Here is a 27,006-nt window from a genome sequence, read left to right on the forward strand (position 1 = left end):
TTAGGGTTGGAGCTAAACTGTGCAGAGCTGTGACCCTCCAAGAATTGAGTTTGAGGCCACTGTCCTAAAGCAGTGGTTTTCAAACCTGTCCTGCAAGCACCCCTACCCTGCACATTTTGTATGTCTCCCTTATCAGACACACCTGATTCAACTCCTCAGCTCGTTAGTAGAGACTGCAAGACCTGAATTGGGTGTGTCTGATAAGGGAGACATACAAAATGTGCAGGGCAGGGGTGCTTGCAGGACAGGTTTAAAAGCCACTGTCCTAGAGAACTACTATATACAGGTTCATAATTAATGTGAATTATGCATAATATAATTAATTCTAAAGTGAAGATCATGGTAACCCACTAGTAATGACTCAAGTATAATCAAATCCTTCTAAAGGAACTTCTAACTTGGATCAGTATTCTAAAGTGAAAAGCATGGCAACTCCTTAATACTGGCAGTATTCTAAAGTGAAGATTGCGGTAACCCACTAGTAATGATTTAAGTATTGCCAAATCTAGCAAAATGAATTACTAACCAGAAACTTACAAAAACCTCAAAAGTTTACAATGACTTCAGTAATTACTAGGGAGTTATCACGATCTTCACTTTAGAATACTGGTCCAAAAAATGTGTTATTTCTCTATTAGGATGTTGTAACACCTGAATAATTCCTATCCAATACTTTACAAAACCCTCAAAAGCTAACAATGATTTCAGTCATTACTAGAGAATTATCATTAATTATCATCAAATTTTTATTCACTTTAGAACGCTGATCCAAATAATTAGTAATTCCTTGTGAAGAATTTGGTAACACTTGAGTCAATACTAGCGGCTTACCAATGACCTTCACTTTAGAATTAATTATGCAGTGTGCATTATTCATATTAATTATGAACCTGTATAGTATTGTATCCTATCCTATCCTATCGTATAGAATATAATATAATATAATATAATAGAATAGAATTTATTTATTATATGTATTATTATTATTGTATTTATTATTATCACTTATTTTTATAGCTATTACTTTTAAAGAAAAATGTTTAAAGATGCATGTACTATAAATATAAATGGTATCCTATGTGTTGGCTGCTCATAGTCCCAAAAATAGTCTGCCATAAATCAAGTTACTGTGTAAAAAGTCAAAAAGAAATGGAATATGACTCTATTGGATTTAAAAACTCTAACACAGAGAGGGGAATCTTCATTTTAGATGTTCACCACATGTTACCACTCCAGTCTCATCATCACTTAAAAAGGCTCAGCCTGAGGACTACACACTGAGTAATGGGGGAGAGGGGGGTCTGCTTTGATGTCCCGCTGCCTCATCAATCGGAAAGCTCTGCCCGTCTCATCTCCAGTTCAGCGAGAGCACCTTAATCGCACCTGACTTCACTAAAACAATTGAGTTGATGCTTTTTACTCAACTGCTGTTAATTTATGCATTTTCTGATTTGTTGGGAAACCAAAAAAGTATTAAATTAGTTGGGGAAAAGTGCTTACATCTCTGTACAATCACAATAATGTGTTTCTAAGAAAATAATTCCGTGCTTCTGCACACCACCTGTGCTCAAGGGTGATTAGCAGAGATGAATATTGCTGATTTGCATATAATGGATCTTCATAAGCTAGGTCGTTCTCATCCTGCACGCTTTCATAACAATCCCACTCATTCATAACTTAGCAGCTGAATCTAAGATGACTTGTTTCTTTGATGGATACTATTTCAGGATCAGGAACGAAGAAATTATTTAAGAACTTACATCACAAGGGGAAGAGATTCAGAGACTTCAAAGATGTTCGAAGTCAGGGAAGCGTGTGGAACAGTGTGCATTCTGTTATAGACAGAAAGAGAATGAGAAATTAATCGTTCAGCTTGCACGGAACCAAAGTTCTTTGGGCAGTAATGATGCCTTTTGAAATGCACTTGTCCTGGCACAATCATCATGAGATAAAAGTCTGAACAGGGGAAAATGTGTATTACGGTCGGTCACAGAAAGGCTGGGATGAACAAAAATGTATTTGTGTTCTGCTCAAGCATATTGCTCATGAATCTGTTTCAGAAGAAAATGAATTTGTTTTAAATTAGATTAAACACTACCTGGCTTCCTATTAGGGGTTGTGATGTTCAAAACATCTAGCAACGAGATTCATTCCCTCCGAGTTCTGATACAGTTTCAGAGTATTACATAAGTATCCGTGTGGTACAGAATCACAGAGACTCAAACCTGACACACAGCATGTATCAAAGTGGAGTTATGTAACGATGTTCCACAATAAGATTTTATTCCCATAACTACTCATCTATTCACCTTACTTTGACCAAAGCTCTAAATAAACTATATATGTCTATATAAACACATTCTGTTTGAATATTTCCACCGTTGTTACCCAAGAAAAAAGATACAGCTGTATTAGCATACAAATAACCAATAGGAGGGGTATTGTCACAATGGGAACTTGCTTGTACCTTATTAAGCCCTAGAGGGAAGTACCTTGAAGTTAAAAATTAGTACCTTACATATCTTAGTATCTTACTGGTACAAATTTGTACCTTTTGAAAAGTACTTCCCCAACGACAGTTTTTGTACTTTTTTTTGCTGAGAGTAAGCATATTTAATTATTGCAAGTTTGTATAATATTCAAAGTTTGCATTTGTCTGTTTTTATTCACTTTGAGGAATACTGAATCTGTTTATGTGCAGGTGAGATGATTAAATACATCATGTTCACACAGTGCACAGAACGCCTCTGCACTTACTCCCGATTTCTCTCAACATGGCAACACAAGAGCTGTCAGTCAAGTCATAAAGAAAGTAACCAAAGTTATTTGAAAAAGTAATTCAGATATTTCCTTCTAAATTAAAAATTGACTTTACTAGTTACTTAAAAAAGTAATCTGAGTACGTAACTCACGTTACTTGTAATGTGTTACCCCCAATATTGATAAGACCTATAACATGCATTCAGAAAGGAGATGAAGTTTCATTTCAACTTAAATTATTAAAAACATCACATTTTTATATTTCATTTGATTTTCTGCTACACTTATCCCTTGCATGCATGAACTTGTTTATCTGCACTGCTCTGCAAAAAGCATTTTTAATCAGTATTTTTGGCTTGTTTTCCATTAAAAGTGCCTAAACATCCCCAAAACAAGATATATTTGCTTGAGAATATTAAGATTTCAAAGGATATACCTTAAAATAAGTTTATTTTGTTCCCCCACTAGGCTTTTTTAAGCATAAACCTCACAAATTGTGTTAGATTTATGCTTAAGAAAGCAAAACAACATGGTGATATTTTTAGCAGAAAACAAGAGAAAAGTAATGATTAAGAAAGTGATTTTAGGTTATTGTGGAAAGCAGCAGTGTTGCACCACTGAGCACTTCACCTGAGGGATCTTTTGTTCTGTTTTCTTCACTCGCCAATAAATACTGCACTTTCTCCTCAGGATAAAGATAGTTCAGGAGATTGAAATACATGTGATGTGCAATGAATTCGAGAGCCATTTCAGACTGCTATTTCTAGATGTGAACTAGGTTTGAGAGAAGAAACCTCTTTCCCTTTCACACAGTATGATATTTCTGAGGGTGCCTATGGAAAGGATGACATGCCAGAAATAAATGCTTTACTTGTTTTGCTATTTAAATCGTATTTTCTGTTCCATTAGTTTTTGAAATCCAATTTCATCAAACTGCTGTTTTCTGTCTCAACAGAAAGAGAGCCGTGTTCAATTACCTTCCTAGAGCTCTCATGATCCTACCGCTAATCTATCTGACCTACAGCTGACTTTGTGTTTCCCTCTTTTGGAAAATGCAATTTGGAGATGAGGCATTTTGTCATTGGCACAACTTGTCTGTGACAGATACTTTGAGCTTGTTGTCTAGCTGAGAGAAAGGAGAAAATGTGATGAGAAAGAGTGACGAGAAATAAGAAGACATAGACAGACTGATAGAGAGAGAAAGAGAAAGCTGAAGTGTCCGCCGGAATAATTCCTCTGTTATCCTTCAGTATTAAGGTTGAGCTCTCACAGAGCATGTGGTTATGTCTCGGGACATCGCATCTGAACCACAATCTGACATGTCAGAAGGCCCCAAATATATGTATTTATTCTGTTTTAAAACACCTTTACTATTTAAAGAGAAATTAAGAAAAGCAGATGCTAAAAGCTGAACTTTTGTTTCTTATCAAGTTGGCTTGGTTCATAATTATTTTTCTTAAATTTAGCTGAAAAACCTATAATTGGCTGGCTAATGGCAGATTCCATTGTGACATTAAATTCAATATACATTAAATTATTTAATGTATATTGAAAATATACAGAATAATATACTGTGTTAATATATTACAATATACTAAATAATATATAAGAAATTGCCTCTCTTCATACATTGAAAAACATGACAATATATTTACTTATATATTGTAATGTATTTTCAATAACTACATAATATATAGATGTATCATGATAGAAAATGGTATTGTGTGTGTGTATTAGTATATCTGAGCATGTATTGTATTCACATTCATATGGGAACACGTATGTGAAAAATACATTTCATATCTATGTTTATTAGGAAAACTTATATTGTGATATATTTCCATATATTTGTATTTAGCACTTCCTTTAAGTTACAAATGTCAAATCTCATTTTCCACCCACAATGTTGCCATGACCTTAAAAAAACATAAAAAAATCCTAAAATTGTAACGTTTTCAGTTTTTTTTTCATCTATTTCTATACCATCAGACATATTTTCATGCATGAAATGTGTAACAAACAAGTGAATATGTGTGCAGCTTTATTTAAACCTAATGAGGAATGAATTAATTGAGTGTTTCAAATCAGCTTCATATAAAAATGTATAATGCAGTCTTCATTGCTATATATTTTATAATAATTAGCCATGGTCCTCACATATATTGTAGTATATTAAAAAATACAAGCACTAGTTTCCCATATATGGAAATGTGTTATTTAATATACCAAATATATTTTACAGTATATACCCATATATTTTTTGGATTCGTAAGGGACCATCATATTTTTTAACTTATAACTTGCCTATATGTTAAACATGAAGATTATTATTTTAACAGATATAGTCATTCGCAATTATCTATTGCAAACTGACTAGTTAATTGGTCTCAGGGCATATAAATGTTTAATTAATCAGAGACAAGGAGGAATGGGGATTGTAGTAGCTAACTAATAAGTGCCTATATAATCAAACTGATTTTAATTGTTTAGCATTTTATGTAATGAAGCAATCTTGTTTCAACCACAATCGAATGAGAATCAAATTTAAAACATTTCTGTGTAAACAATATATCTTTGTAGTCTTTTTTATGTGTACTACCTAGCACGTTAAACATGTTTTTAAACATGTAAACATGACTCTCTTCGGAGTCTACTTCCATATCTCCTGGTTATTCATTCCATTTTTGTACCTGTTTTGTGGTTGTCTTGGCATGCTTGACAGACAGTGAACAGTGTGAGTAAATCTCATGCTGAGTTTCTATTTCGGAGCATTTCTTCAGTTGGTTTGTCTGGGGTGGATGGGACTGCGTTAGGACTATGTTAGATGGAGTGCAGCATTTGTGCATGCTGCTGCAATAAAGCAAGTGTCTGCATGAGGCTTCAGGGGCTCAACTGTGCATAGAGGACAAGCTGACAATTCCATCTGCCTCACAATTTCTCCACAGATGTCTACAAACACACTTGCTAGTACACACACACACACACACACACACACAGAGCGAGAGAGAGAGAGAGAGGGAGAGAGAGAGAGAGAAGCATGCACGGCAGAGCTGTTTTGTTCAACCCATCACTCATTACATTGCTGTCTTGCTTTGGCATCCATTTCTGGCAGTGTCATACAGGGCAGCAGCAAAAAGATCGACGGGTTTGAGAGAAAACTAAAGCCGCCCACCCGGTTGTTCTTCCCCATTAGTTTAACAAACTCTTGAATGTTTGAAAAGGCTATGAGGACTGCAGCAGCTTAAAGCAATAGTTTTGTCATCATTTACTCACCCACATGTTGTTCCAATCTTGTATGCTGTTACTGAACAAGAGTTCATAGTGACCACAACGGTGAAAAAAATCCAAAAATGACAACGTCTATTTGCAGAGTGAAGTTCCAAGAGGACAGTCCAACAATACTGGGGCTCATCACTGTTTCTATTACTCCACTTGTCTGTGTTTGAGCGTTCCAGATAAACTGTGCATTAGTGGTTGGGATTTTTCAGTGACTCTTTCTGCAGATTACAGTTACATCCATACGGTAGTGACAAGAGACTTGTCTTTATGTATGAGTCGTTGAATTGTTCATTTAACCAATTCGTTCAGAACATTAATCCATTCAGGAACATTCAGGGTCATTGCATCATTTGTTCAACTGATTCATTCAAACACATTTTTCAGTGACTCAGTCTTTAGTGAGTCATTTAACTTTTTTGAGTCATTGAATCGTTTAATTACCTGATTCACTGATTTATTGTAGCTCAAAGATATATTACTCTGATTTTTGTGGTCACTTTAGAACTATTTTCGTTGGCAAAGCAAAAATAGACAAAGAAATCTAAAAATGTGAGTTAATCAATATTAATTTTCGGTCCATTAAATAGTACATGCATATGCACAAACAGAGTTGTGGGATGATGTATTGTTTGATTAAATATAAATCTTCTGATATAAATCAAAATCTGATTTTGTTTGTTTTTGTTTTGTTTACAGTGTATGTCTATTTTTCTTCATTATGCATTGCATCTTGGTATACATACAATGAGACAATACCTGCTTAAAGGGATAGTTCACCCAAGAGTGAAAATTCTGTCATCATTTACTCACCCTCAAGTTCTTCCAAACCTGTATGAGTTTCTTTTTGCTGTTGAATTCAACAGAAGATATTTGAAAGAATATGGCCAAAACCAAACAGTTGATGGTCCCATTGACTTCCATATGGGAAAAAAAATATATGGAAGTCAATGTAGATCATCAATTTATTTTAGTATTTTTTATTTTTGCAAAATATCTTCTTTTGTGTTCAACACAAGAAATAAACTTATACAGGGTTGAAACAACTTCAGAGTGAGCAAATGATGACCAGTGTTACGTAATAATAGTACTTTGTTCAAGTTACTAGTAAAGTAACGCATTACTTTTTAATTTACAAGAAAATATCTGAGTTACTTTTTCAAAAAAAGTAACGCCAGTTACATTTTTCCCATTTATTGACTGACAGTGAGCTGTGAACATGTTACTGTACTTCTACTTTAAATGTGAATGTGCATCAATTCATCCCGCTCGCAAAAAACTGATTTATTATTCATCAAAATGAATTAAAACAGTGAAATGCAAACTCAGAATATGATGCAAACCTGCAATAATTAAATATGATAAACAACACAAATGTATCTAATCCCATTTTATTAACCAATGTCTTTGCTGCTGACCTTTGATGATCCAGTTCAACCATACTAATAAGCAAAAATGACTTTACATAAACTAACAATTGTTGAATATTTGAATTGTTGAGGTTTATTCATTACACGTTTGAAAGGGCTTCTACGTTTGCTATAATTAGAACTTCTTGTATTAAAAACAATCAAGCTCTGCTCATATTTAAAAAGTAACGCAAAAGTAACGGAATGCATTACTTTCCATAAAAAGTAGCTAAGTAACGTAATTACTTACTTTTTTAGGGAGTAACGCAAAATTGTAACGCATTACTTTTAAAAGTAACTTTCCTCAACACTGATGATGACAGGATTTTCATTTTTGGGTGAACTATCCCTTTAAAGAATATCAGTAAACAAACATGTTCTGGTCCCTACTGACTTCCATAGCATGGAAAAAAATACTATGAAAGTCAATGGGGACCAACTCAGCGCACATGGTCCACAGAAATATAATAACATATAAGTTTTAAAAAAGGTGAGCAAATAATGACAGCATTTTCATTTTGGTGTGAAGTACACTTTTAACAATATCCTACAAAGGACTGCGTTGTTGTCAGTTTAATGAGGACACTGAAATGAGGAAAAAGGGTGAGATGTCCTTCACTGGATGAAGAGCAGGAGAGTGGGTGTGTTGGGAGAGATGTCAAAGGAACCAAGGGCCACATGGCGTTCATGCTGCTTCACTCAGCGTGCTACTGCACAGACGCCTTGACAGGAACTTCTATGCAAGGTTAACAAGATGCAAAATTATGAACATACAAAACGGGTCAGTCTGTCTTTCTGCATAGCATGGGACTGAAGCAGAGCTCTCCAGAGATTTCAGACGCCACAACATTGCAGGCTTTGTAGAAACAGCATTTACACCACCATCAAACGTGAGTGGTTGGCAGCGTCAGCTGGAGATTGCATTTGTAGTGGGATTTGTGTGAAAATGGAAATGTGTGCTCGCAGCTGAGAGGAGACAAATAGCAGAATGTCTTTCACTTGTTGTCTTTCACTTTCAATCATCACAGTAGCTTCTTGACCCACGTGAAGGACAGAGCAAAGACAAATGAAGCATCTTCCCCGCCATCCAAGCCAAAAATGAACCAATGGGATTTTAATAACATTGAAAAGCACAGGGTTATTACTTCAGGTTAAAATGTAAATGTCTTTTATTTCAATTTTCCATAATGTTCTCATAAAGTTAATAAATCTGGGCCTGAGAAACACCAGTGCCATTTAAAATCTTTATCACAATATGCCATCAAAACGGATTTGATTTGTGTGTTCCTCCAGCCGTCTGGTTGTTAATTCAATATTGAAACAGGAAATATGATTTTCCTCCACTTTGGTCAGCTTCAAACAGCCATTGTATGAAATTTCCTATCAGCCCAAAGACTGGAATGGTGTAATTTACATCTCATTGTCCTGAGAAGGAAAAGAAAGGAGAAAGTCACGCTTTTCAATTTGAAAGCGAGCATTTTTTTTCTCTCTGTAAATTAAAGAAAGGCGGCTCTACCGATGGCTTCAGCCCTTTAGGTGCCTGACAATCACTGAATCGGGAAAATTGCTCTGCCTCCCAAGAGTACCATGTACTCTCTAAAACAGCCAGAGACGTCATTATCCCACTCCTTTTCCCATCTGTAGGTCGACTAGATATATCATACCGCAAAGAGTGAAAAAAACTGCAAATTGGTGAGACTGAAAGTGTGAAAGCAGTGCATTGCAGAGAAGCTCTCTTGTTGTGTAATTAGATAATTTATGCAAAATCATGCATAATGAAAAGTGATTCAGGGTGAATAATAGTGAGACCTTTTCAGAATAAGATTGTGTAGGATCTTAAGATGAGCAGATGATTTTAAACAGAAAAAAACTGCGAAAACAACTCTCCCCCAGTGAGGCCCCTTTGTCACTATGGGATCTCATTGCTTGCTATGCCGCAAATGGAAGAAAATAACAAACTTAAAGCCCAGTTCAAGTAGAAGAAAATTAGAAAGGGGCAAATTAGCATCTTATATAACATTATCAATTCCCACTAAGAGCACTTTATGAGGACACATACCCATCATCGCTGTAGCTCAAGATTTCTTGGTTTAGGTTCAATAGTCTCCTAGCAACTGCTGTGATGAAAAAAAAAATAATAATAAAGTTGAGCACAACAAGATCTATTATGGCCTAGTTTTGTGCACTGTAAAAATGATTTTGTCAATGACGTGTCATCTTTGTATCCATCCATATAATTTGTCATAGTCATTTCTGTCATTTTACTTGAACTTGTTAAAAACAAAGCCCAATGAACTTATCACTACAAAACTTTGATTTTGTATTTAAAAATTTAGCAGAGTTACTTTTTAAGTGCACATTATTTCAAGAAAATGTGGTGGAGTGGTTTCTCACTATAATGATCCGTGAGATTAGTTGTTATAGTCAAATGCAAATGAGAAGATTTTTTTTGTTGTTGATTACATTGTAATATGATAAAAAAAAAAAAAATTCACATGTAATAATCCCCTAACAAATGCTGCACAAGAAACAATGACAAATCGTGTTATAGGCTACATTCATCACAGGAAGCCATTTTTATGGACATTAGTCACCAGTTTCACCAAAACAATGCAAACAGATCCAACATTCATTCACAATTGCTTCTACAAAGGACTGATTTTAATTAACAAATGTTCAATAGAAGCTGATTAGGTGTGTGCATTTGTTTGGAATAAAAAATGAGCTAATCACAGCTCTAGTCAAGGGCGGGTAATGAATAACGACAGTCCTGTTAGCGCTTCGTCCTGTTCAATTAGCACCGACACTTCATTACAAAAGTACAGAAACAGTGTCCTCTACCGGTAGACCAGCAGAATACCAAAACAACGACTGTACAAAGGTTCTTGTGCAGATTTACTCACTAAACAGGGTAGAGTGAGGGAAAACGCCCCCTACTGTTTTTCCCAAAATAACCACAAGATAAAGCCAAGATCAATTTTTATTGTAACTATGGACTAGATAATGTTGACAAGAGTGCTGTAGAACTTTTCATCATGACGCTTACACTGTTGATTTACCAGAGAGCAAACAGATTTCATAGTAAATGATCTCATTTTCAGCAGTAAGAAAAACAGTGATTTAAAGCTTGTTGTTTTGTAGAACATCACAGTTATTATGTTATGAGAACAGTGGGGCCTGTAGATAGGGAGTATGTGTTATTTAATAAAAATATAATTATATTTTCAGAATTACATTATTTTCTCTAACATAGTGTGTGGGGTAAAACGCCCCCCCCCCAAACATGAAAGCTCTGGACGTTTTTCATACTTGGTTTATAATTTCTACCATTGTCACTAAAATTATGATAACTTTTCGGAACACATTTAACTTTTGTTTCACTGAATGAACATGACACAATCCTTAAGGTGGGGGGGGGGGGGCGTTTTCCCCCACTCTACCCCTATAAAACTAACATCAGCATGTTTGTTATCTAAAAAAATAGATACAACCAATCTTTATTGCCAATTGTGTGAGTTAGAATGTACAGGAAATAAAGAATATGGGTTACATATAGTAGCCTATCTCATACTAGACTCTAAATAAATGTTCTTCGATGGCATCTATGATTCCAAGAAAAACGTTTAACATCTGTTAAAATTTTCCATTGCACAAAAAGTTCTTTACACTGGAAAAAGGTTCTTTAGAATTTTAAAATTCTTCACACTAAGAAAAGACAGTTCCTTTAAAGGGATAGTTCACCAAAAATGAATTGTGCCATTAATTCTGGCATTAATTAATTCATGTTTAGAACACAAATTAAGATTTTTTTGAGAGCTTTCTGACCCTGCATAAACAGCAATGGAACTGACATGTTCAGGAACATAATGGAGACATCATTAAAATAGTCCATGTGACATCAGTGGTTCAACTGTAATTTTATGAAGCCATGAGAATACTTTTTGTGCACAAAGAAAAAAATTACTTTATTCAACAATTTATTCAATGTGTCAATCTCCACTGTGCGTTCACGAGAGTACCACAATGCATGCGTGTGATGCTGCTGACGCAGGAGCCAGTATTCTGATGTAGAACCCAGATGTGCTGCACCTTGTTTGTGGTTGTGGCTTGAAGGGATACAGCTACTGCCAGACGTGATGCAAAATCTCGCCATAAAACAACAGTAAATTAAATTTGCTACCTATCACATTCTGTTTTATTAACGTCTACATCTACCACAATTCTAAATGTACTCCACAATAATGCAAATACAGTAATTATTGTTGTTCAGCGTGACAAAAATGATACAATGTTGCAGATGTAAGCTCTGTTGGCTGCAGCTGTATCCCATCTAGTCTCAACCCTTGCGTAACATTTTTGGGTGAATTATCCCTTTAAGAACTGTTCAAAAAAGTTTATTTTGGGGAACCCAAAGTTCTTCTTATGGCTTCGCTGTCAAAACCATATTTTGGAACCTTTATTTTTAAGAGTGTATGGAAGAAGCCTGAAAAAAGCTACATGATACCACATGATTTTTTTTTTTTTTTTTTAAAAAGACCATTATGTACAGTATACATCTTGTCTCACAGAGCTCACTCCAATGATTCTCTATCGCTCTCCTGAGAGTGAAACTGGCAGTGCTCTGAAGGATCGGTCATACTCCCCTCCAGACAGTGTCCCTCCTGAGTGTAGTACTCAAACTCAGTCTCTTCTCTCCAGGACATCTCCTCGCTGTGGTAGCTCTCCAGATCCTCAGCATTAGCGTGACTGAGAGCTAAGCTCAGGATGTCTTTCTTCTCCTTGTAGAATCGGAGTTCCCTGCCTGTTCGCCGGGCCTCTCCCAGCTCCTTCATGGCCAGCTGCAGCTCCTGGGAGAGCAACCCGGGGGACTGCTGCTCCTTCTGTAACCAGTCCAGTGCCATGTGGCTGCGGGTACGCTCGTCTAGACGTTGCTGGGAGTAGTAGTGGATCACGTCCTTTAAAAGAGACATTTAAACAACAATTAGACCAGGACACTTGGGAATAGGCTTTTTTAATTGAGTTGAAAAGCAATACCCTAGTAACCTCATAGCAACACTAACAGCTACTCAGAACACCTTAACAGCTGCACAGCAACACTCCAGAAACCACCTACAACACCTACAGTATCTTGCCGGAAATCTTTGCAAAGCTCCACTCACATTTTATGCAGAAAATATTAGAAAAAATTGTTATTCTTACCTGACGGCTACATCTCATCTCCCGAAAAGCCTTCAGAGAGCCATTCCAGTGCAAAAGTTGAAAAACTGTCATTATTTCCTGAAAAACGAAAACAAAGCAGACCAATAAGTTGATATTACACTAGTTTGTATTAGTGTATGTAGTCAAAATTTAAAAAACGTTTAAAATATATAGCCCATTTAAAAGTAAAAGAATAGTCAGTTTAAAATTATAGCCCTATATTATGTTTATGTATGTTTATTTATTTATGTCAAATACTGTATATAATTTTCATATTGACCTTTTGATTTTTAATGCAAAATTTCAAAGTATTAGGACAAAACATTTTGGTACATTTACCAGAACTGAAAGCATAATCAAATTCAATGAAACGTCAACACATGGTGTTATTTTTGAAGTATGCATTGCGGATCATATTTAACACATTAGAGTGTCTAAACAGATGCAGTACTGCTTTAGCATTTCTTCTTCGCTTCAGACTGGTGTCATATGAGGATTACTGCAGACTTATGTGTGAAACAGAGGCTCATTGTGCGTACAGCGTGTAAATGATCTGTTTTTTTTTCCCCTATACACAGGAACTGGTGCTCATCTAAGCTCTGGAGAACATCCACAAATAGATTTTGCTCAGCATTCGTAAGAAACAAATGGTATCCTGCTACACAAGTAGTCTTTAATTTAAGCAAAATTTGTTTTCACTCTTTTTGACAGAATGTGTAGCATGACTAAAGTTCTGAGAGTTTAAACATTATGAGATATCTGCATGCCAAACATCAGCCTAATTATGGGGTTTTAATGCTAATAAACATGTAATACGTAACAATTTATCACAATGAATCTGAAACTTTCAAGCTTCAAAGAGGACACAAAAGCCATAACCATAACATTAAAGTGGTTCATATGACATGTACAATGAAGTATTATGATAGTTTTGTGAGAGAAACAGACTGAAATTTAAGTCATAATTCACAAATAATCTCCACTGCCCCCTGCTCGTGTAATTATATACACTACCATTCAAAAGTTTGGGGTTGATTAATTAATTAAGATTTTTTCTGGGTAAATCATTGAAGAAGTGTCTTAATATGCTTAAAAAAGCTGCTTTTATTTGGTCAAAAACAGCAAAAACAGCAATACAGTATTACAGTTTAAACTAACTGTTTTCTATTTGAATATACACTTACCTAAAGGATTATTAGGAACACCTGTTCAATTTCTCATTAATGCAATTATCTAATCAACCAATCACATGGCAGTTGCTTCAATGCATTTAGGGGTGTGGTCCTGGTCAAGACAATCTCCTGAAATCCAAACTGAATGTCAGAATGGGAAAGAAAGGTGATTTAAGCAATTTTGAGCGTGGCATGGTTGTTGGTGCCAGACAGGCCGGTCTGAGTATTTCACAATCTGCTCAGTTACTGGGATTTTCACGCACAACCATTTCTAGGGTTTACAAAGAATGGTGTGAAAAGGGAAAACCATCCAGTATGCGGCAGTCCTGTGGGCGAAAATGCCTTGTTGATGCTAGAGGTCAGAGGAGAATGGGCCGACTGATTCAAGCTGATAGAAGAGCAACTTTGACTGAAATAACCACTCGTTACAACCGAGGTATGCAGCAAAGCATTTGTGAAGCCACAACACGCACAACCTTGAGGCGGATGGGCTACAACAGCAGAAGACCCCACCGGGTACCACTCATCTCCACTACAAATAGGAAAAAGAGGCTACAATTTGCACGAGCTCACCAAAATTGGACGGTTGAAAAATGTTGCCTGGTCTGATGAGTCTCGATTTCTGTTGAGACGTGATTTTCTGTTCAGATGGTAGAGTCAGAATTTGGCGTAAACAGAATGAGAACATGATCCATCATGCCTTGTTACCACTGTGCAGGCTGGTGGTGGTGGTGTAATGGTGTGGGGGATGTTTTCTTGGCACACTTTAGGCCCCTTAGTGCCAATTGGGCATCGTTTAAATGCCACGGCCTACCTGAGCATTGTTTCTGACCATGTCCATCCCTTTATGACCACCATGTACCCATCCTCTGATGGCTACTTCCAGCAGGATAATGCACCATGTCACAAAGCTCGAATCATTTCAAATTGGTTTCTTGAACATGACAATGAGTTCACTGTACTAAAATGGCCCCCACAGTCACCAGATCTCAACCCAATAGAGCATCTTTGGGATGTGGTGGAACGGGAGCTTCGTGCCCTGGATGTGCATCCCACAAATCTCCATCAACTGCAAGATGCTATCCTATCAATATGTGCCAACATTTCTAAAGAATGCTTTCAGCACCTTGTTGAATCAATGCCACGTAGAATTAAGGCAGTTCTGAAGGCGAAAGGGGGTCAAACACAGTATTAGTATGGTGTTCCTAATAATCCTTTAGGTGAGTGTAGTTTACAATGTAATTTATTCCTGTGATGGCAAAGCTAAAATCAGCCATTACTCCAGTCTTCAGTGTCACATGATCCTTCAGAAATAATTCTAATATGCATACTTGTTGCTCAAGAAACATTTCTCATTATTATCAATTCTGACGCCGCTTAATATAGGTAATATATACTTTATGGAAAATGTGATATATTTTTACAGGATTTTTCTGATGAAGGAATTTATTTGAAATACACATTTATATGCATCAATTATCTGCAGCAGTGATACACATCACCACACAGTAATTAGGCTCATCACTTCAACAAAACCCTACAGGTTTCACAATCTTTAGTATCACCACATAATGAATTAATAACTCCTACCAAGAGCTACTATATACAGCTTCATCTGCATATGTACTGTACAGTACACTTACATAGAGCGATATACTGTACACTATATAGAAAAACTACATTGCCTAATTGTTTATATCTTCACATAATTTAAGATCCAGAAATATATTTAACTGAGACCTATAGTACACCCAACTTTGCCAGCATACATACAACACACAATAAGCTATTACTATATAGCAAATCTCAGCTTCATGACTGTATATACTATATCATTACAAAATGTACACTGCATTATTGCACAGCTCTCTCTTTCTCTTTATATATTTGGATGTATTTGATAAATGTATCTTTATCTGCATACATACAGCATACACAATTTAAGCAATATATATAGCCTACTATACAACAAATCTCAAATGTTTATATCATTGCAAAGTATAAACTATAATATCAGCCAACATTAATATGCTAAATGTGCAAGGAATGAAGATAATATGTCTCTCATTGATGCTTCATGCAAAGCAGAGCTTATATTAAGACTATTACATTGACATGTAATTTTTTTTTTTTTTTTTTTTTTTTGCTGCTTTTGTATCCTATCTGTAGCTTCAATGGTCCAGTATTCATTTCCAATTGCATGGAAAAGAGAAACTGCAACATCATTCAAAATATCTTATTTTGTGTCATACGGAAAGTCATATGGATTTGAAAGCACATGAGGGTGAATAAATGATGACGGATTTATGGATGAACTAATATTTCATTAACCAGCAAGATTTCTCTTGGTCAACCAGCTTTGGCAAACGTTCCAGCTATAGACCAGCACCCAACCAACGTAAACCAGTCTGGACCAGCGGGTGTTTTCAACAAGGTTACATAAAGGCTGTTTTTTTCCAAACCTGAAATTGCAGCATGGTTTTCCCAGTATTCAACTCAAGCATGAGACAGTACGCTCCTATACTGGTACCAGGGTCAGACGCATCTGCAGCGTTACCCTGTGAACAGTGGGACACAATGACTTACAGACGTGTCATCACTCACTCCGAGCAGACACAAATACAGAGGGAGGTCTGGGTTTCATTAGACACCCCTATGCTTTGTTATTCAGTTGGAGCAACTTGTCTTTATTGTTGGAGGAGAAAAGGCCAAGACTGCAGAGGATAAATGACATGAGAGTGAAGGGAGACCACACATACACAAACGCACACACACAAATACTCCCACAGAATGTGAAATCTTGGCAGCTATACATTCAGATTTGGGGTGAGGGAGGGTGACATGACTTTTTCTTTGTAGAAGTGTTTTTTTTTTTGGTACAAAGCCAATTTATCATTGCAATTGCTTCTTGGCTCTTCATTATATGGAATGAGGTGGAGCATGTGGGACGGAGCCAGTGCAAAGACATGGATCTATAACTACAGTGGGTGGCCTTCCATGCTTCCAAATTATACTGTTTCTATAGACTGGAAAGCATTTAGAGCTGTATACACAAAAAGTAATCTACAACTGAGCAGGAACGTACATGAGATTTCTAGCTACTGTTAATAACGTACTCACCCGTCAAAAAGCCTTAAACATCATGTAAATCTCAGCGGTTTGAACTGCAAACTTGATGATTTGTTGATAAGCAGCTTAATAGTAATGAGACTCACACTGGTGGTGCTGACGGCTTCTTTCACGCTGCGTGATATGAACTCAGGAGTGATACTGCGGCAGGGCAACTCATTAAATGTGGAGTTCATCAGTGCGATACGAGCTGCGTCACGTCTGGCCTCTGCTTTGCTGTAGCAGTACTGTCAGAGAGAGAGAGCCTTTCAATTCATCATCATCATGAAATGTTGAAATATGATAATGTGCACTGATTGGGCATTCTTTAGGATTTCTTTTATTCTTGATAACATAAACACTCTGATTGTGCTTCAAAGGAATAGTTCACCACAAAATGATCCGGTCACAGGATAACAGGAGAAGGGGTAGGTTATCGGTAAATAATGACATAAGTTTCTCAAAAAAAGCTACCGTACGACTTCAGAAGAGCTGGAATTATACCACTCGAGTTGTGTGGACCACTTTTATGATACTTTTATAGTGTTTTCTGAAGGTTGAAAGCTTCAACCTTCTGAGCAAGAACTGTGCTTAATTCAGTTCCACTTTATTTTAAGGTGTCCTTGTTACACATTTAAATACTGAGTAATATTAATTAACTACATTCATATGGTTAGGGTTAGGATAAGGGTTTGGTTTAAGTTTACTTGCATGTAATTATGCATAATTTATTGAATATATTAAATTAATACATGTAACAAGGACACCTTATAATAAAGTGTTACCCTTAATTCTACGGAACATACTTGCCTACTTAAAAGTATATAATATTCAACAAAATTTACTTCTATATAATATAATATTGCTAAAAGGCCACTTAGTTTAAAGTACATTTAAATCATGTAAATAATTTTGTCATGCCTTAAAAAAGTATGCATATTTTGATGTTCACTAACATACTGTACTAATGTACATTTAATGTACTTGAATATAATTTTGTAGTTTGTTACAAAATGTACTTTGTTATTCATTGTTATATTCAAATTTGTATATTTTAACTTCATCATTACAAATTTTTAATTGCAATTATATTTCAATTCAAGACATGTATGACATACAAGTTTCAGTAGAAAAAAAATGATGTAGAAACTATTTCTACAAAAAATAAACTGCTCGTAAATTACAAATTACATTAACAAGTATCAAGTAACACTAAAATATCAAATATCAAGTTACATTTACAAATATCAAGTAACACATTTTGAAGTAGAAATTTAAATTGTTTTGGGGTTTTTTTGTAATCGCAGTATTCTTTGTTTTATTTAAAAGTTCACATTTTTATAAACTGCAAATTTCAACGACGATAGAAATAATTGTGAAATTACATATAACAAGATATACTTACGTGGATTAAAAAAAAACACTCCAAAGTTCAGCTAATATAAATTTAAATGATTTAAACTATAATACAAGCAATTACAGGAATAGTTCACTCAAAAATAAAAATTTACTCACCCTCAAGTTGTTCCAAACCTGTATGAATTTCTTGCTTCTGTTCAACATAAAACAAGATATTTTGAACAATGCTGGTAACCAAACAGGTGCTGGTAGACATTGACTTCCATAGTATTTTTATTTATTTTTTACTGTGGAGGTCAGTAGCTAATAGCAACTGTTTGGTTACCAACATTCTATCATATTTTATGTTCCACACAGGAAGGAATCTCATTCTTGAGGTTGAGTAAATGATGACAAAATTTGAATTTTTGGGTGAACTATCCCTTTAAGTGCCTAAAACATTACATTACATCCTTTAAAAGTATATTATTTCTCTAATAAGTGCACTTCTTTTGTAGAAAGTCAGGCCCATTCATTGTTACTGCAAAAGAGCAGCCAGCACAGCCTCCATAATATCGCCTGTTGTCTTCTACACAAGTATGAAAGTCAGCAGTGGAACATGAGGGTGAGTAAAGACAGAATTTTCATTTTAGGGTGAACTAATCCTTTAAGTTAAACTAGTCCTCAAAAGCATGTCTTAAACCCAAAGCCACAGAATTTCTGCAAACCACATTACAAGATGTTTTAGATGACGTCTGTGGACCACAAACACGATTTGAGGCTAGCGCCGCAGAGATTAATTTCTGGATTTGTAATATTGCTGAAAACGCTTACATTTACAAGCTCTGGGAATAAAAAAAAAGAGAGAAAAGGAGAGAAAAAATATATGAGAGCAGTGTTTTGAGGATAGAAGTTGCAAAAAAGTTCTGGGCTGTGTTTCCCAAAAGCTTTGTATGCCTAAGTAGATCGTAGAGACCATTGGTGCCAGGGGTTTCTACAATCTATTTAGGCTTACAATGCTTTTGGGAAGCCTTGGTCTTTGATCTAAAAGGAAACTCCTCTAGAATTGAGCTGCTGAGTTTGAATTAAATAATCAGTATACAATGCAAGAGTATTTTCAATATGCTCAATCACTAATCAAAGATTACAGTCCATTCAGACAGCGCTGTCACTGGAGCGGTAATTCCCTGCTGTGCTGTAGTCTTTTCAAAGGGCAGCAGCTATAGTCCTGAAATTTCCTCAAATAACAGTCATTTCAAATGAAAACCATGGTAACAGCATCCTTGGTTGAGAAAATGTTTCACATATATCTATATATATATATATGAAAACCTTTCAAATGGACAATTGTGATGACATTCTTTTATGCATTATAATATGTCTACTTCAGGTTGTCTAAGGAATGACTGATGTCATATTCTTCTCAGACAATTATAATAAAAACCCATGGTTTATTATTTTTTTAAATAGTTCAATCAAAGAAGCAAAAATCCATTTCAGAATGACAAGATCTGTTTCCAGTCATGTCATGTGCTTCATATAGACAAGTGAATAAATAAACTTTTTTTCCCCAAGATTAATTTCATAGAGCATTCCATTTGAACTGAAGGAAAATGCCACACACTGATTGGCAGCTAGTAGGAGTAATTTAGCAAATAAGAACCACCTGTTGGCCCTCCTCATTTTAACACAAGAGCAGTTTTTATGACTGAACTAAATAGTACTGATGAGATGCTGTTCAAAAGACACTAGACCTAATTTTGTAATGGAATAAGTCCCAAATTGTACTGAAATGAAGGGATTAAAGTTGATTTTAAACAAATCTTTTGCTTTGTAATAACAATAAAAATTGCCTAATTTTTAACAGCAAATTGAGTCTTTATGAATATATCCTTTATAGTAAATGCCAAATAAAATTGTAGTAGAAACTCGTATGTAAATTCAGTTCACTTACCTTAAAATTTCCGAAGCAGCTGCCACCTGGTAAGGTGACGTAGCATATGTAGGGAGGGCCGGGTGTGGGAATGGACTCATAGACTACCAGATTGTCTGTCTCCATCATCATGCCTTTCACTTGCTTCTGCTCCCAAAACTGGTGAAGCATTCCCACAACATTCACTAGAAGCGACAAAAGAAGGAGAATATTTTGAAATGTGAGCACATTATATTTTGATGTGCAAGCTATGCACCACTACAAGTGAGGAACGTCTCGGTTATGTACGTAACCCTCGTTCCCTGATGGAGGGAACGGAGACGTTATGACGATGACGACATTAGGGGATTCACTTGGGAGCCCCAATCATCTCTGACTTTAAGAGAATCCCGGAGACCCGTGCAAGCTAACAGCAATAAAGGGTCTGGGCCCGGTTGCATGAAAACCCTTAAGTAAGGGTATCCCTGAAGGGGAAAAGATCCCTGAGGCAAGGGATTTCCTTAAGAGAGTTGCAACAAACGTCTTAACGTCACCCTTACCTAAGTGTTTATATTAAGCATTTCACTGTAGTTTCTGGCAGCGCACGGGAACGCGAGCTGCGGTTGCCATAGTTACTCTTCCATATCACACTATAAACATAACGGACCGCAAAAATAACCTTACAACTACAGCTATAAAATATTTTTGGCGTTATGGAGAGTAATAAAATTACAGAAAACAAAAAACGTAAACCCAACTGGACTGAGGACGAAAAGGCCATTCTTTTGGAAGAATACGGTAAAAGAAAAAACACCCTGAAAAGTCGATATAACCCATCTATCACCCATTTACACAAGACAAAAGCCTGGCAGGAAATAACGGACAAAATCAATTTAAGAAACCTTGCTGTCAAGTGCACAGTAGAAGAAGTCATGAAGAAGTATGAAAACGTAGTTGTGAGCTCAAGAAAAGAAATAAACAACTATACAAAAGAATCTGGAAAAACCGGTGAGTTACATTTCAATTGATACGTGACTGGATATATTGTGTAAAAAAAGTAGCGCGCCTGGTGTAATACAGTTTAACAAATTGTGTTGTATAAAGGAGGAGGGCCGCCACCACAGGACCTGTCCGAGACAGCGAAATTGGGAAGGATTCTCCAACCATAGTCGGTATTGCTGGTGTTCCTAAAAGCAGTTTGGGAGTCAGGTAAAATAACAGATGACACTAATGCAGTTTGTTAAATGTTTTTTGCTTTCAAATATGGTCTCTTTTGTAGTATACAGAGTTGGGTATGTACTAAAATAATATTAGTACAAACTGGTGTCAAACTGTTCTGCCCAGTCTGACTGCCGGGGGTGCTGGAGGATACTCCACCAGGGCTCAACGTCTGGGGAACTTACTGGAGGAGGAGAAGGTGCTCGCATCCGCGGGTGAGGGGGAATGGCGCAGCAAGCATGACGTTGGCCAGCTCTTCCTGCCACTTACCTGTTATCCAACACACGGGAAGAAACTGAATCAACGCGGAGACGGTAAAATCTTGTGAACATGTTCTGTGTCGCCCAGCCCGCAGCTCTACAAATGTCTGCCAGAGAGGCGCTGTGCGCCAGTGCATAGGAGGAGGGGGCACAGCTCGCCCCAAGGGGGCACAGCTCGCCTTGGGATTGGAACGCAAAGGTGATGGCATCCACTATCCAGTGGGCCAACCTCTGCTTGGAGACTGCCTTCCCTTTCTGCTGATCTCCGTAGCAGACAAAGAGCTGCTCGGACCTTCTAGAGCTCTGGGTGAAGTCCACGTACATGTGCAGTGCTCTTACGGGACACAGCAACACCGAGGCAGGATCTGCCTCCTCCGAGGGCAGAGCTTGCAGGTTCACAACCTGATCGCGAAAGAGCGTGGTGGGAACCTTGGGGACGTATCCAGGCCAGGGTCTCAGGACAACGTGAGAGTAGGCCAGCCCGAACACAAGGCACTCTTCACTTACCGAAAATGCTTGGAGGTCCCTGACCCTCTTGATGGAAGTGAGCGCAGTCAGGAGCGCTGTCTTAGCAGACAGGAACTTAAGCTCAACCGAATCCAGCGGCTCAAAAGGACCCCTCTAAAGCCCAGCCAGGATGATAGAGAGAACCCTGGAGGGCACCAGGGGTGGCTTAGGAGGATTTAACCTTCTAGCACCCCTCAGTAACCTCATGATGAGCGCCAGGGAGGGGCTGTCGTGAGGAGCATGAGTTCCGGAAACCAGGTCCGGGTGGGCCAGTAGAGCGCAACCAGCAGGACGTGTTCCTCATCCTCCTTGACCTTGCACAGTGTCACATACTTGCACATACTTGCGTAGAGCCCGAGGCCAGCTGTGTGCTAGTGTGTCCGTGCCGAGGGGGGCCTCGGTCAGGGAGTAATACAGCTGGCAGTGGGAAGACTCGCGGGAAGCAAACAGGTCTACCAGGGCTGCCCCGAATCGACTCCAGATCAGCTGAATAATCTGGGGATGGAGTCACCATTCTCCGGGGAACGTGAGCTGTCGTGAGAGTGCGTTGGCCGCACGATTGAGTTCCCCCGAGATGTGGACGGCGCACAGCAACTTGAGCCGCATCTGACTCCAGAGGAGGAGATGGCGGGCGAGTTGTGACATGCGACATGATCGTAGACCTCCCTGTCGCTTGATGTACAGTACAAGACAGCCGCAGTTTTGTCCTTGCGGACCAACACTACTGCCCAGCAGTAGTGGCTGGAACTGCCGCAAGGCCAGATGGTCTTCCAGCAGCTCTAGGCAGTTGATATGCCAAAGCAGTCAGGGCCCTGTCCTGAGCCCAGAAGCTACCTGCCCGTTACATGTAGTGCCTCAGCCCATACTGGAGGCATCTGTCGTGAAGACAACATGCTGGGACACTTGTTCTAAAGGCACCCCGGCCCATAGAAAAGCAATGTCCAACCAGGGGCTGAAAGAGCGGCGACACATCGGTGTGATGGTCACACGATATGTACCGTGGCGCCATGCCCATCTCGGGACTCGGGACTGTAACCAGTGCTGAAGTGGTCTCATATGATGCCATATGCCCCAGGAGTCTCTGAAATTGTTTCAGCGGAACCACCGTCCTGCCTCTGAAGGAACTCAGGCAGTCCAGCACTGATTGGGCGTCCTTGTTCGTGAGACGAGCCATCATACTCACAGAGTCCAACTCCACACCGAGAAAAGAGATCCTCTGCACAGTTTTCTCTTTTCCCAGTTGAGCTGAAGCCCCATCTGGCAGAGGTGCCGGAGCACCAGGTCCCTGTGATCGCACAACTGCTCTCGTGACCAGCCCATAATGAGCCAGTTGTCGAGATAGTTGAGGATGCTGATGCCCACTTCCCGTAATGGGGCAAGGGTGCCCTCCTTGACTTTTGTAAAGACACGGGGGGACAGGGAAAGCCCGAAGGGGAGAACCCTGTACTGCCATGCCTGACCCTCGAATGCAAAGGAACGGTTTGTGTCGAGGGAGAATTGAGACATGAAAATAAGCATCCTTCAGGTCGGTCACTGCAAACCAATCCGGGGGATGGATGCATCTAATAATACGCTTCTGCATCAGTATCTTGAACTGGAGCTTGTGAATGGCCCGATTAAAGTCTCACAGATCCAGGATTGGGTCACCACCTTTCTTGGGAACGATGAAGTAGAGGCTGTAAAACCCCTGCCTCATCTCGGCTGGAAGGACCGGCTTGATTGCATCCTTTGCCAGGAGGACATCAATCTCCTCATGCAAGACAGGTGCGTCTCGGACTGCCTCCGAAGTCTCGAGAACGCCGCTGAACTTGGGAGGTCTTGTGAACTGAATCGTATAGCCGAGTCGAATTGTGCGATTGAGCCAGCGAGACGGGATGGGCAGCGCAGGCAACGCCTCCAGACACCGTACAAGTTGCACCAAAGGAACAATCGATGTACCCATGGTGGTGCAGCGGAGGGGAGTGGAGCTGGATGGCACAGAAGGCGTCGGATTATGACTCATCCTCGCAGAACTCCCTAATTCCCAAGGGGGACTGGCTAGAGATGCATGGAGAGGTATTACGTCTCTCAACCGCAGTCTCTTGGACACTGGCAAGAAAGGGGATCGCGGCCGAGAGTGAGGAGGCAGAGCGTCGCACACTGTCAGCCCATCAGCCTGCATGAGAACCTGGAGGAAGAGGACATTTTTTTTTTTTTGTCATGAAATAATTATTGAATCACCCTCATGTCCTAAAGCTTGTGTATTTCTTTGTTCTGTGGAGCACAAAAGATATTTTGAAGAAGGTTTTAACTGTTTTTGTCCATACAATTAAGGTAAATGGGGTCCAAAACAGCACTGGGTCCCACTGCTTTTATTGTTTGGACAAAAAAAACACAGAGACATTTTGTTTCCTTAAAAGAAATAAAGTCACAAGTTTGGAACAACATGAGGGTGAACAAATGATGACAGAATTTTGATGTGACCTATCCCTTTAAAGGAACACTCCACTTTTTTTGGAAATAGGCTCATTTTACATTTTACAACTTTTTAAATTACTGTTATGCTGTACAATCATAGAGCGGCAGAGAAAACCAAATATAAATATAATTAATCATTTTATGTTTGCTCAGTGTAATTTTACTCATTTACTTAGTCATTCCAGCTCATTTAATAATTATGCTCTCATTTTAACAATGTGTTTACATAAACGCCTATCTTTCCATTTATACTAACATTCACTTTAACATCAGTGTGACAGCTGTCCGGCGTCAGCACATGGAAACATTTTCCTAGCAAAACAAACAGGTGCCCGCGAGCTCTGTGAGGTGGACAGGCGTCACACATCAGGGAGTTGTGGTGTGATTTCAGCGTTTCACACCCACAGTAAGTGCAATATTTGTGTAGTCTTGCTTTAATCAGCTCAGGCATGGCATATAAAATACACCCCCTCTAAAGGGGTCAGCAATAATATTGAGAAGGGGAACCAAAGGTATATTTTTGTAAAACGGCTATGTATGTGGGAACACAGACTTGTTTTTACAGCATGAAAATTTCCAACTTTGTTTGTTTGAAAGAGTCAGCTGCTGCAAGCACCACCCAGTCTGTGTCTGTATGATTCAAAACACAATACGTGAGTGTTTCATCCAGTCTGCTGGTATAGGAGCTGCCTTGTTTGTGAATGAGCTTTGGTTCAATCAAAAGGCTGTCTTTCATCAAAGCCCCTTTAAAATCTTAGGTTATTTCTCTGTATCCTTCCCTAACTAGTTGATAAAAAATGAAATATTTTTAAATATCATCATTCCCTGTAGTGAGTGGCAGCCTTTAGTCATAGATGGCATATAGAGCCAATGTTTAGCACCGAGGGTGTCGTCCACATTCTCATCTGCAATTCTCATCGGAATACTCTTTATTCCAGTAAATTGACACAAAAACACACATGTGTGTGCGTAATGGTTTTTAGACTGTATAAACTGCATTTTCTATCCCCTTTAACCATACCCTACCCCAGAATACTACTGGCAATTTTTAATTACAAAAAAAAGTTTGGAGATGGTAACAATGTTTTTGAAAGAAGTCTCTTATGGTCACTAAAGCTGTATTTGATCAAAACTGCAATAAAAACAGTAATATTGTGAAATAGTACCATTTAAAACAACAGTTTTCTACTTTAATATATTTGATAATTTATTCATTTAATGGCAAAGCTGAATTTTCAGCAGCAATTACTCCAGTCTTCGGTGTCACATGATTCTTCAGAAATCATGAAAACAGAAAGCATTTGTGTTGCTTAATATTTTTGTGGAAATTGTGATACTTCAGGATTCTTTGATGAATGGAATGAAAATTGAAAAGAACAGCATTTATTTGAAATGGACCTCTTTTGCAACAACATAAATGGTGTTACTGTAATTTGTTTTATAATTTTAATGTGTTCTTGTTGAAAAAAATTACTTTCAAAAATGGGGACTGTATTAGTATAAATAATAAATTCTAACAAAAAGTAATAAAATCAATATATATCTACTGACAATCAGAGGCAATTTTCAGTTGGTTTATCTAAATTGTCAGCAGAGCAAGGCTAAAACCTGTAACCTTCCACACTTAAAGAATAACTACTCATCATCTCTTCATATTCACTTAAAGGGTTGAACCCCCTTATACTGAAATCTCAGAATTAATCCAGAGCTAAGCGTATTATTTATTTTAAAAAAAACTTTTTTGACATTCAGTTAGTCTTGATGACCAAACAGGACACACATCTTCCCCCTATTTAATTCTCATCTATGAGATGCTGCATTACTTCTTCGTGACACTGAAGAATATAAAGCACAAAGATCATAATATCCACATTTTATTAAATATGTTTGCAAGGTCTTACTCACAGTCTTTGAAGGTTCTGTCATCATCAGAATCTGGTCCAGACATGATCTCCAACTGCTAGTCTCACACGTCCTATAGCAAATCCTCCTTCTCCAGCTCTCACATGCTCTGGAGAAGTTCAAAACATCAGTTAAGCTCCAGAAAGGGTGAACATGAGGAGGTTCCCTATTAGCCTTCTCCTCTCTAGCCTCCAGAGCAGTCCGTGGAGCCCCGGGGGTTCTCTTCAGTGGCTGGCCCACCTTTTGTCAAGGGTTGAACTAATTAGCTGTGAGGTTGGTTGTTGCGCTGCACTCCCTTATATTCACACACACTCTCACCACATACACACTATCACAGCCTGTTGCACACTCCCACTCGACTGAGTCGACTAAGCCCTGGCCCAGGAATGCAGCCCCCTTCTCCATTCATTCACAGCATGCCCCTGCCTTCCCTCACAACACGCTTTACATATGCAGTGCCCAACTCGCTGAACAAACATCCAAGATGG

The 27,006-nt window shown here is 38.1% G+C and overlaps 1 protein-coding gene across 1 annotated transcript; it reads right to left on the minus strand.

The window, feature by feature from the left end:
* Nucleotides 1-12,016: 12,016 nt before the first annotated feature.
* Nucleotides 12,017-26,564, minus strand: LOC306872013 (protein limb expression 1-like; the record flags this gene model as incomplete). The annotated part of the gene is made up of 6 exons (XM_079420328.1): nt 12,017-12,400; nt 12,645-12,722; nt 16,279-16,374; nt 17,032-17,172; nt 20,217-20,380; nt 26,522-26,564. The coding sequence occupies 6 exons, from the start codon at nt 26,562-26,564 to the stop codon at nt 12,017-12,019; spliced, it is 906 nt and encodes a 301-aa protein (XP_079276454.1).
* Between the last annotated feature and the right edge of the window lie 442 nt (nt 26,565-27,006).

This window comes from Barbus barbus, assembly GCF_936440315.1.
Source record: "Barbus barbus genome assembly, chromosome: 6".
Taxonomy (NCBI): domain Eukaryota; kingdom Metazoa; phylum Chordata; class Actinopteri; order Cypriniformes; family Cyprinidae; genus Barbus; species Barbus barbus.